The 12,673-nt window shown below is 39.6% G+C and overlaps 1 protein-coding gene across 7 annotated transcripts in view; it reads left to right on the top strand.

Annotated features, from left to right (window-relative positions):
- CUNH3orf22 (chromosome unknown C3orf22 homolog) overlaps nt 1-12,673 on the top strand; it is a 108,188-nt gene that overhangs the window by 58,182 nt on the left and 37,333 nt on the right. For 6 of the 7 annotated variants that reach the window (XM_089521222.1, XM_089521192.1, XM_089521202.1 and 3 more), the window contains 2 exons: nt 4,449-4,554; nt 7,609-7,814. The exons of the other annotated variant lie outside the window; for it this stretch is intronic. In XM_089521222.1, coding sequence (XP_089377348.1) covers nt 4,449-4,554; nt 7,609-7,814 — 312 coding nt within the window. The remainder of the gene's footprint in view (nt 1-4,448; nt 4,555-7,608; nt 7,815-12,673) is intronic. 7 annotated transcript variants of the gene reach the window in all.

Below are 12,673 nucleotides of genomic sequence, written 5' to 3'. Positions count from 1 at the left end.
ACGTGAAAGGAAAATAAAGATCAAAATGAAGTACTGTTGCCAGATCTTCCAGTACTATTTTATTTACTGTTGACACATACATAGTCATTTCTCCACTTACTCATGAGTACTCATGCTTTGTGGTTTACTAGTTGGTTAGCATCATCCAATGAATTTTTAGAGGATAATGGGTTCATAATGCTGATTTCTGTTAAAGTTTATGTGGGTTTTTTATATGTAGGTTATGATTAATGGCTTATGCATTGTTAGTTCTAAAATACAGATCCTAATTCACACTGGAATGCCTGCTTGACAGGAATAGGCATCTTTTCCACACAACAGCTGTAACATTTAAAAAAACCCACCGCATTGTGCTGTGTTTCTATACAGCATACACTCAAACTATCCTAGTTTGGCAGGGACAGCCTGATTAATTCTTTTGCTGCTACACTCACTCAGCTGCTTTTAAATGCCCCAGTTTCTCTCTCCTCCCACTTTCCTGCCCTGATTCTAGGCTTACTTCAGTTGCTGCAAATATTAGCATACCCTACACCACTCTAGCTGGATATGGGGTTTCATAATTAATTAACAATTAATAGAAAGATACAAGCATAAAGACATGCTGACCTGATGACATGTGGGAGACCTAGCCTCCACCACCGTCCTGGCTCTTTGCATTTCCTCTTGCAATGGAAACAAAGGGAGTCCTGTCACAAAGTAATCAGAGGCCACCCCTGTTGCCAAACCATCCAGGGACTGTCTCAAATCTAATCAATGTTTTGATACTCTGATGCCAAAACCATCAATTCTTCTGGTCCTTTTTTGTCTGTTCCATTATTATTATGAAAAAATCCCTGAAGTTGGCCTCCTCTCATAGGCTTCCTTTTGAGCTATAATTTCCCTAAAAATTTCAAGGTGATGCTGAGACTGCTGTTGGGGACCCCCAACACCCTCCTCACCCTCTAGGGTAACACAAATCAAGTTCAAAGTATAAAGGTAGTTTGCACTCCATTAACTCAGCAGGCCAGAGAGGAGGGGGTGGAATCTTGCACCTCCCAATTGGCTTAGGCAAAAGCAAATTGCTACATTCTCCTCAAGCTTCAGAACATAACATCCTGTGCTTCTATTGGTTCTTGAGGTAAGAAAAAGGAATAAATACACCTTATAAGAAGCAGGGAAAGGGAGTAGCTCTGACAACTAGGTGCTTAGGGAGGAGCTTGCCTTTGAATTTTGGCATCTCCAAAAGGTTGTACCAGATGCTTTCCCATCCTCTCTTTCTCAGAAACACAGGTTTCTTTATACACCTCTAATTTCCCTAAAATAGGATCAGTATTGTTATTAAGATTTTTGTAACCTTATATTTTAAAACTAATAATAATAATAATAATATTTATTTATATTCCACTTAATCTTAAGAAATCCAAGTGGATTACAACAGTAAAACAAAATACAGTTAAAAGAGAACTACATTAAAAATGCAAAGATCCCCATCCCTCCCCCCAATCATAAAAACATAATTAACGCTAAAAAGAGATTAAATCAAAAAAAGACATTAAAAACATTAAATACAATAACAATTAAAATGAAATAAGAGTTTCTAGTGGGGTCCGGGTAAAATAAAGATAGAGATGGAGGATAATGGAAGAAAAAGGAGGGAGGGGAGTCAGGTCAACAAAGATGTTCTAGTCTGGAAAGGCCTGCTGAAAGAGATCCATCTTAATAGCCTTCTTAAAGGTTTCCAAGGTGATAATCTGACAGATCTCATCCGGCAGGTCGTTCCAGAGTCTAGGAGCAGCTGCTGAAAAGGAACACTGGGTCACTGCAGAAAGTCTAGTCCTCTTCGGTTGAAGCAAATTCTTCCCAGTGGAGTGAAGAGTGCGGAGAGGATGATATGGGAGAAGGTGTTCCCGCAAGAAGTCAGGACCCAAGCCATGTAGGGCTTTAACGGTTTTGTATCTTGTCTGGAAGCTAATAGGCAGTGAAGGGATTTTAAAACTGGTTTGATATGGGCAGATCTAGGTGTGCCAGTAACCAGCCTGGCTGCCATATTCTGTACCAATTGAAGTTTCCAAACTTGACACAAAGGTAGCCCCATGTAGAGCACATTACAAAAGTCCGAGCCGAGAGGTTGCCAGTGCATGTACCAATGTTTCAAGGTCTTCCCACTCCAGGAAGTGGCGCAGCTGGCGTATCAGCCAAAGCTGATAGCAAGTGCTCCTGACCGTCGTGTCCACCTGAGCCATCAGATGGAGAGACAAGTCTAGGAGCACCCCCAGACTGTGAACAGAGTCCTTCAGGGGAAGTGTGACCAGGTCCAGAACTGGTTGGCATAACTCCATTTCCGGATTGGGAGTCCCTATTGCAATTACCTCCATCTTACCTGTTTTCCCTCATCCAGTCCATTACTGCATTAAGAAAGGCATTCAGAGGACAGATGCCATCCTTAGTCACTGCATGACTAAAATATATTTGGGTGTCATCAGCGTAATGATAACACCCCACCCCATGTCTCTGGATGATCTCACCCAGCAGCTTCATGTAAATGTTAAACAGCATTGGGGACATAATCGCACCTTGAGGGACATCTGACATAAGCTCCCTCTTGGTCGGATAACTGTCCCCAAGCGACACCATCTGGAATCCACCCGAGAGGTAGGATCAGATCCACTGCAAAGCAGAGCCTCTGATTCCCAACTCTCTCAGGCGTTCCAGAAGGATACCGTGGTTAACGGTATCAGAGGCTGCTGAGAGGTCCAAGAGCACCAGCAGGGTCACACTTCCCCTGTCGGTGCCTATAAGGAGATCATCGACTGAGGTGACTAAGGCTGTCTCAACTCAGTAGCCTGCCCCAAATCTGGCTTGAAATGGATCTAGTTTTATTAGTTTTCTTCTCTCCATCCCTTTCATTTCAAATTGCAATTCATCTGTATGTTTTAGGGCTGCACAATGCCATGGGAAAAAAATTGTAACTTGTTGTTTGTACAGTGGGAAAGTTTTTACTGTCTGCTTATTTCAAGAGAGGTTTTTATTCTGTATAGCAATGTTCTATTTACATTAACAATGGAATTATGTACATATCTACTCAGATGTAAGTCTCAATGAGTTCAGTAGGATTTTCTCCTAGGTAAATGTCTCTCATATTACGGTGGTATTTTGATACCACTTTAGCTGACATTGTTTTCTACAGAAACCTCGGATTTATAGTTTGGCAGGGCAATAGAATTCTCAGCTTGAGAATTATAAATACCACACAAGACTACAAATCCCAGGATTCTGTTGGATACAGCATGGCTATTGTTGTGTGCCTTCAAGTCATTGTGGACTTATGGTGACCCTATGATGGGGTTTTCTTGGCAAGTTTCTTGGTGGTTTGCCATTGCCATCCTCTGAAGCTGAGAGTGTGTGACTTGCCCAACAAAACTACTATATTGTCCAGGCAATTGTCATGACTGGATGGGGTTTTAAACATTGGTCTCCCAATTTCTTAGGCCAAATCCCCTAACAACTACACCACTCTTCCGTGTTTCCCCAAAAATAAGACACTGTCTTATATTTATTTTTCCTCAAGAAGACACACTATGGCTTATTTTCAGGGGATGTCTTATATTTTATTAAGTATGGTATAACAATCTACATTTATTCAAATATATTTAAGTCATCTTCTTCTGGAACATTGTCATAACTCTCCAAACCTGGAATTCCATCCTGAATTTCTTGTGACTCCATTTCCTTTGGAACCATTGGCCCCAATCTTTCCGCTCCCTTCCCACCACCTTCCGTTCTGTGCCGGGCCTATCACTATGTCTTATTTTGGGGGTATGGCTTATGTTGTGCAAATGCTTAGAAATCCTGCTACGGCTTATTTTATGGGTATGTCTTGTTTTGGGGGAAACAGGGTAGCTACTACTACCCTGGTATTTATTTATAATGTTCATATGCTGTCCCATAACAGAATTCTCTTAAGTAGTTTACAATAAGACAGCAGAGGGCATGCACCAAGTTCATCAAGTGGCATTCCCAGTTAGGGATCAGATGATAGGTAATAACTGGGTTGAGACTTGGTGTGCCCCTGCCAGTCAGAGTAAACAATAACTAAGGTAAATAAACCACTAGCCTGATCTGTTAAATAACAGCCTGTTGCAGAAGTGTTTGTTAAACACTGTACTACAGATGTAAAAATAACATTTTTAATATACATGTTATCTGAAATAGCTGAAACTCTCAGCCGGTTGAAAGCATTTGGGATGGTGTAATCTATTCATAGAGCTCATGCCTTGTAAATCAAACTCAGGTACAATAAAACACTGTGTTTTGTCGGCTGTTATCAATGGAGAACCATTGTACTCTAAATAATCTAGGGAAATTACATATCCTGACAAACATCATTGTGACTGCCTGACTAGAGTATATTTAAAACCTATATTAATATACATATAATTCACATATTACTTCAATTTTCTGTCTTCAAGGGAAAGGTGAAAAAAAATATGATTACTCCTGCTTGGACAATTGCCATGATGGCCCTGTAGTAGCTGTTGATTCCTGTGAGAATCTTTCTATCTTTTTAAGTTGTGGGTAGGTGAAGATATTCATATTATTTTTGTATAGAGAATATAAGGACAAATATGAAGATGCATATATTGTTAAATCCATAAAACTATACTATGATCCCAGGTATAGTGCTCTGGAATTCTCTTCCTGCAGAGGTTAGACTGGCACTCTCCCTGATATCCTTTGATAAACAGGCAAGGCTTAGGTTTTAATAGGTTTTTGAGGTCTAATTGCTTCGGGGAGGGAAGGGGAGGGAGAATGTGCTATATTGTTTGTTTGGTCTTTTTACTTGTTATGCTTTTAGTTGCTTTTAATTCTCAGTTTAATTATATTTTTAACTTTTATATGATGTTATCCCCCTCCCCCCCACTGTATCTATTTTAACCTTTGTAAGCCATCTTAAATCTTGAAAAAGGTGGGGAATAATACTAATACACTAATAATAATAGACAGATTATGTCTCTTCAGTACAATAAAAATATTAATCAAACCTAAATTCCTGATTAGAGGAAGTTAGCTCTTATGAAAATCCTATTGATTCAGTGGGTCAACTCTAGATGGAATTCATAGCTGGATTTAAAACAAAGGCGAGAATCGTGTGGCTCTCAATATGTTGTTGAACTGAAACTCCCAACATTCTTCTCTATTATACTGACTTGGGCTGCTGACAGTTCAGTCAACAACATCTGGAAGGTTGTGTGATTTCCACGCTGATTAATGTAATAGAATGTGACTTATATTTTGGCTGATGTAAGCTGCAGCTTCTCAGATCTCTGCCTCATTCAAGGAAGGAGATGGCTGTTGTATATGGTTAAAGAGATTAAGATAAGTAAGGTGTGTGATTTCAAGTCACCTGTCAACTTATGGCAACCTCATTAATTTCATAAGGTCTTCTTAGGCAAGGAATACTCAGAGGTATTTGCCAATGTCTTCATCTGAAGTATAGCTTACAGCACCTGGTATTCCCTGGTGGTCTCCTTTCTGCATACTAACTAGGCCTAACTCTGCTTAGTTTCCAAGATCAGATGGGATCTGTGCCATCAGGATATTTAGGAAACAGATAACTGTGATTTTTTTGTGGGTTTTTCGGGCTGTGTGGCCATATTCTAGCAGAGTTTCTTTCTGACGTTTCGCCAGCATCTGTGGCTGGCATCTTCAGAGAATGTTTTCCTGGAAAGGACTTGGCTATATAAATTGTGTGATCTGGAAAGGCAGGAGTGATTTGCATGTGTATTGTTGGTTGCTAATGGCAGGCCTCAAGGTGTGAGGGTCTGCACAAGAGGACTAATGTCTGCTTGACATTATGAGCACTAATCAAGCAGACATTAGTCCTCTTGTGCAGACCCTCACACCCTGAGGACTGCCATTAGCAACCAACAATACACATGCAAATCACTCCTGCCTTTCCAGATCACACAATATATATACCCAAGTCCTTTCCAGGCAAACATTCTCTGAAGATGCCAGCCACAGATGCTGGCAAAACGTCAGAAAGAAACTCTGCTAGAATATGGCCACATAGCCCAAAAAACCCACAAAAAAACATGGATGCTGGCCATGAAAGCCTTCGACTTTACATACAGATAACTGTGAGTTTATTCAGAAAGCACTGGATGACCTCAGTAGAACACAGTGATATAAATGGAATGATATTCAGTAGCACAAAATGTAAGGTCTTGCATTTATAAACATCTCATTGGGTTTGGGATTCATCAGGTAGTAACAGGAGGAAAGAGATAATCAGAAATTAGTCAATCTTAATGACGCAAAGCCACTAACAGAATGAAGGTTTAAATAAAAGTCTTGAGAAACTTACTTGGTGTGTTACATAAACATTTCTAATAACTATTAATTCAGTTGTATAAGGCACCAGTATAGAATGCATTCAGAAAAGTGTATCACCCATGTACCAAAAAAAGATGATTCAAACTGAGAAGTGGAGCAAGTAACAATTTCTGTCCACACAAGCAGTCTTTATAAGCAGAGACCTAAAGAGGCTAAGGGGAAAGGAAGCAAAGAGAAGATATGATGGCATTTTAAAAAAAAATCAAAAGCCTTCTTCTCACAGAAGACAATATAAGTAGATATAGCTAGAGTGTTTTTTAATTAATTAAATACAATAAAACCTTATACCAAGACATAGGGTCTGTCAGATGAACAGTTCCTAGTACTGCATTTGATTATTCCTTCTTTCCTTTCCAAATGGATTTACTGTGGCAAGAAAAACATGGGAGAAGCAGTGAGAAATATGAGAGGGTTGTAAATGATCTTCCATAAGATTCTATGAATGAGGAAGAATGATTGCACAATAAATGCATTATTGGAACAAGCATAGATTAGAATGCTGAAGCTCGCCGAAATAAAGTTCATGACATATGCTTATAGAAAGGAGCATAACATTGTAATTATACTAAATTTAAGTTGGAAATGATAAGAAGGTTTTTAATGGTTTTAGGTGGAACCTCCACATTATCCAAACAACAGTTATAGGAACCTAAAAGCTCACAGCTTTTTTTAAAAAAAGAACTGGGTACATTAATGAAAGGTATCTCAGATGTAGCCAGTTTTGATGGGAAAGTATTATTGTGATTGTGATTGCTAATGGATTCCTAATCACTGAGTGAAACTCATAGCAAAACTAAGGTACATAGAACATATGCACATCATTTCCTTCCTAAACAATTGAGTTCTGCAGCATCTTAAAGACAAATGAATTTGGAATTTCATGGTTTATTACCCACGTCATCAGATGCATGAAATGTTATCTGGAATTTCCAACAACAGTTTAGTGAATGACAATGTTAATAATATAAATGCCACTGTCAGTACTTTCTGCATTTAATTTCCCTCCACTTGGCATACTAGTGCATGCTATATTTCTTGGTCTTTAAGGTATTGCAGGACACTTTCTTTATGTAGCTACCCTCTGGAAATATTTATGATTGCTTTCCTGTTTACTTACAGTGTAGTGTGTTATTGATGGCTTTTACATTTCAGAATTAAGCAATTGTATATATGTGAATTAAATTATATTCTATGGCTGTTTCCCAAGTTGTTCCCTCCTTTTCCCTTTTCTAGTTCAGATACTGTGATAAAGCTATGGAATCTTCAGAAGTTTCTGTTGGCTGAGATTACTCTTGATAACACTTTAAGCACAGCTTGTTTCCTGAATAGTTCTGGTGACATTTTATTGGCTTTCAAAGGTGATCTTTATATCATGTCTCACAGCAAGGCACTTGATATATCAACAACAAATATTGAAACTGCTACAGTCTCAGCAGCAGGTAGGCTATATTGAAGCCTTAGTGGTGGATACTGGAACTGGTTGTGAAGTGAGGGAACACAAGCACATAGTGAGACTTTGTTGGAATAAAAAAGGCCACAGTTTCATTGGTTACAACCATGGAGATTTGGTATGGCATAAAGCTGCAGCTAGAGGCCTCAGAGGACCCATATACCATTTGATAGACTACTATTGTAGCCCAGCTGCTGAGGGAATAATAGGAAGTAGACTTCCACATGGATGTGAGACACTGCACGATTTCCCCAACACATGGGGCAAAGTAGATCCAACTGCCTCCAACCTGGATGTATTCCTTTGAAGTGTTATGCCTAGGATACCTTAAAGGGGAGCTCCAGAATGGAGAAGATTGACACAAGGACACTGTCTCTCCTCCCCAAACTGGATCTATCCCAGTGCTAAACTACCAAAAGTTGTGATAAGGAGAGAGAGAGAGAGAGAGAAAGAAAGAAAGAAAGAAAGAAAGAAAGAAAGAAAGAAAGAAAGAGCCAGGGATAGGCTCACTATAGACTTATATTCAGATCTAAGCATAGCTACAGATTTCCCCACATGTAAGTGCATATAACCAAGGGAGGATGGCAAGAATACTGAAATGTGAATAGCTGGCAGTGTGGCACAGTCTCCCCCTAGAGGACCAGAGAGGAAATGTTCTCTTTGCTGTCCACGTCTTGGGTTTCCCCCACCCTGCTCCAATCTGGCTGGTTCAGTCTCTGATTGACTGGCCAGGAGAAGATGTGACGCAGGGGGCCACTGCAGGTCAACAGACTCCTGGGAAAGTGACAGTGTGGAGCAGGAGGAAGATAGTAATGCACTAGTCCAATGCTCATCTTTACAGGGCACAAATAGACCCTAGTGTGTCTGGGACCTGTTCTAAAAACATTAATTCTCTGTGCTCTTTGAAATAGTTGGTACTCATGGAGTGATCATTCCTTTTTATTCTGAAACATATTCCACTGTATTCAACAAATGGTTGCAGCCCTAGACACACTATTTGAAATCAGTTTATATAGCAGTGCAACCTTATTTTTTAGTTTATATCAAGACAGATTGTTCTGTATACTAATAGTTAATTGATTCACCATGTATGCAAAATATGTTGTTACGTGCCCCCGAGTCGACCTCAGCTCATGACAATCCTGTGGATGAGACATTTCTAAGACCCTCTGTCCTCCACTGCTCTACTCAGATTCTACGAGCTCATACTTGCGGCCTCCCTGATGCTCTCTGGCATGTGGTCTTCCCTTCTTTCTAGTGCTCCATACCTGTCCTAGCATCATTGACTTTTCTAATGATTCATGCCATCTCATGATATGGCCAAAGTATGACAGCTTCAGTTCAGTCATTGTGGCTCCCATGGAGAGCTCAGGCTTAATCTGTCTTAGAATCCATTTGTTTGCAAAATATATTTATATAAATATATGCTTATTAAGTATATGCTTATATTTAAGTATATGCTTATATTTATATACAGTTGGACCTCCTTATCCATAAATTCTTTATTCACAGATTCAACCATCCATGGTTTGAAAATATTTAAATAAATATATAAATTCCAAAATGCAAACCTTGATTTTGTCATTTTATATAAGGGAAGCCATTTTAGTATGCCATTATATTTAATGGGACTTCATCATCTACTGATTTTGGCATCCATTGGGGGGGAGGGGTCCTGGAACCAAACCCCAGAAGATACTAAGGGCCAATGACACTTATAAAAATATACTCTCTCTTTAAGTTTATATACTTATAAAGTTTATATGCTTATAAAACATGCTTATGTTAAAAATGAGCCAGTGTAGCATAGTAGTTTGATCATAGGACCATGACTTGGGAGACCAGGATTTAAATCCCCACTGGGCCATTGAAATCCTTTGGGTGATCTTGGGCGAGTCACACATTCTCAGCCTCAGAAAATCCCATGATAGGGTTGCCATACGTCAGAAATGACTTCAAAGCACAAAGTAACAACAAAAATAACGCTATCTTACTTGCTAATTAGCTTACTTGCTGTTCACCGCTATGATCTTTGGAATAGCGGTATATAAATAAAACAAATTATTATTATTATTATTATAACAGGGAGATATCATCAGACTTCTAATAATTCCAAATTTTGCAGAAATAAGACTTTTTGTGTGTGCAGAAATAAGAACAAAGAAATCTTAGTACCAGGGAAACTCAAAGTGACCTAATTGTGTTCAGCATTTTCAGTAGTCAAAGGTGACTAACTGAATGATACCTGGAGAACAGGAAAGGGGTTGGGAGAGGAAATGGAAGGGACAGTCTGAAAGGTTGTATCTCCCTATACAAACCAGTGAGAGTCTTAGGATCTGCAAGAGAGAACCTTCTCTCAATCCTATGCGAGAGAGCCTTCTCCACAGCTGCTCCCAGGCTGTGGAACAACCTCCCTCCTCTCTTTCTGCTGGCAGGTGAGGACATCTTTGCTTAGGCAGATTTTTGAGATGTGAAGTGTCTTAGCAGAAGTATGTGTGAAGTGGTGCGCTGTATTTTATTTTAATTTTTTTATTAGAAATTTATGTTTCAAATATATATCAATTGTTTTATTCATAGTTTTAATAGAAATGGCATTTAATTCTTTTTTAACTCATGTAAAATATGATTTGTAATGGTTTATATTTTATAAGCCGCTTTGAATCCCATCTCAGGGGAAAGGTAGGGTGTAAACTAAATAAATAAATAGTCCTGAATTAATATATTCACAAAAAAATGTTATGGACAAAGCTGTTCATGAAATGAGCATGTGAAAGTCTTATACTTTCCCAGTTAAAAGAACACTTTATGGCAGGTTATAGACCGCCGCTTTGAGGCGGTCTGCCGCCGCCGCCGTTTGCTCCTTGCGGGAGCCGCAGCAGCCACACCGCGCGGCTCCCGCGTGGAGCAAAAAAGGAGCTCCAAAATGGAGCTCCTTCTTGCGGCGCCTCTGTGACGTCGCGAGGCGCCGCTGGCGCATTCGCGACGTCATAGGCGCCGCGACACGTCTGGACGCTATGCGTCCGATACATAAACATGGCGGCCCCCATGTGGAAGGGGCGCCGCCATGTTGTACGTATGGAATACGTACTAGGGTTAGGGGGTGCGGAAGCACCGCCCCTTCCTAACCCTAATACGTATTCCATACGTATTTTTTGGCGGTCTGTAACCCGCCTATGTTTCTTTTAGCTCTCAGCCATGAATTGGCTAACTCCCAGTCAAGGGCAAATGAGGAGACCTGTGTGAGAAAAGTCCCCAAAGCCTTCAAAGCAATTGTGATGGCACATGCTTTGTGATGAGGCACTTAGCTCTGCAATAATATGCAGAATCCAGAAGTGACAGAATCTATTGCTGGTTTGTTAGGATTGGGAAGGCATGGAGATACAGGGCAAAGAACATGCTACATTATTTTTTAAAAAATGTTAACCAATGTCATGTGGTTTCATCGTTGGACTATGGCTCTGGAGACCAGGGTTCAAATGCCTGCTCAGCCATGGAAAACCTTTGGGTGAATGTGAGCAAGTTACACTCTCTTGGCTTCAGAGGAAGGCAAAGGCCACTCCTCTTTTAACAAATCTTGCCAAGAAAACTCCCTGATAGGGTTGGCTTAGAGTTGCCATGAGTCCAAAATAAATTGAAGGCACACAACAACAAAATATCCAGCCTTTCAAATTATCATCAGATTTGCCTTTAAAAGACTTGAAGTGTGCCAATGTATTGGAGATACTAGAGGAGGTATTTTCAGGGCAACTTCAGACCTTACTGCATCTCTATGTCTCTGGTGTCCACACACAAACATCTTCACAATCTCTCTATTTCGTAAGATCGGGCAGAAGAAAAGAGCACCTGGTGCAGAGGTCAAGCTGGGTGTAAAATTATTATATAACATATAATCATGTAACATATGATAAGAGGTGATGGGTAAAGAATGAGTGTGTAATAAATGGCCCAGTGAATTTTGATTGCTTCCAGTTGGTCATCATAAATGGTGTCACCAGGACAGGACCAGGGAGGAGAAATTCACCAGCCATTCTTCAGTGGGAAGAGTAGGAGGGCCATGAAATGCAGCTCAGCATATTTTAAAGTAAATAATATAATATTTATTATCATTAGAAGAACACCCCCTCCCTTGTAAAATTATTTCACTGTAAAATTACTGGTCCCACCATATGAACAATGCATACTGCTTAAACAAAATATGCCATTTAATAATAACTGTGACTCCTGTGCAAGCAGAAAGATAGGATTATAGCTGAAGAGCAGGATATAAATACTCTAAATAAATTAACAAAATAAAAATAAATTTAAAAATCTGTTGTAGCTATTGTATACAAATTCTGATTATTTCAAAATTAAGACTGCTTTGCCTTCATTTACAGAATAACAAATACTCTGTGTGGATAACCTAGGATTTACAAACACATATTTAAAGATTCCAGTTGTTAATTATTCATTGGGTAATGTTTTGTTATGTTTTCTGTGTAATAAGCAAAGGAGGAGGCACACTCAGAAATGGATATTTGATCTTCTTCAGCTCAGCAGCACATTTCTTGCCACTTTTAATTATAGTTTGTAATGGAAATGGTACTAGTCATTTTGACCACAAATTAGGAAATCATTGCATTACTTTTGCTCCTGGCATAGCTGCAGGATGTTACTTTAAGAAGGTGGATCTTATTGCATTCAGCCATCACCAGGCAGCAGGCAGCCCATTTGCAATTCAGGCTTCTGCTGCAGCTTTTCAAGAACGGAAAAATCCCAGTTGTTAAAAGATGTGAGAGAATCCTGGAAAAGCCCAGGCTGCAAACAGGTTGCCTGTGGCCCGGCAACAGGTGAATGTGATAAAATCCG

The sequence above is a fragment of the Sceloporus occidentalis genome, unplaced genomic scaffold (assembly GCF_023333645.1).
Source record: "Sceloporus occidentalis isolate IW3139 unplaced genomic scaffold, rSceOcc1.0.p SCAF_1, whole genome shotgun sequence".
Lineage (NCBI taxonomy): Eukaryota > Metazoa > Chordata > Lepidosauria > Squamata > Phrynosomatidae > Sceloporus > Sceloporus occidentalis.
Note: the sequence above shows the minus strand (reverse complement) of the source record. Positions and strands in the feature narration are given on the sequence as shown.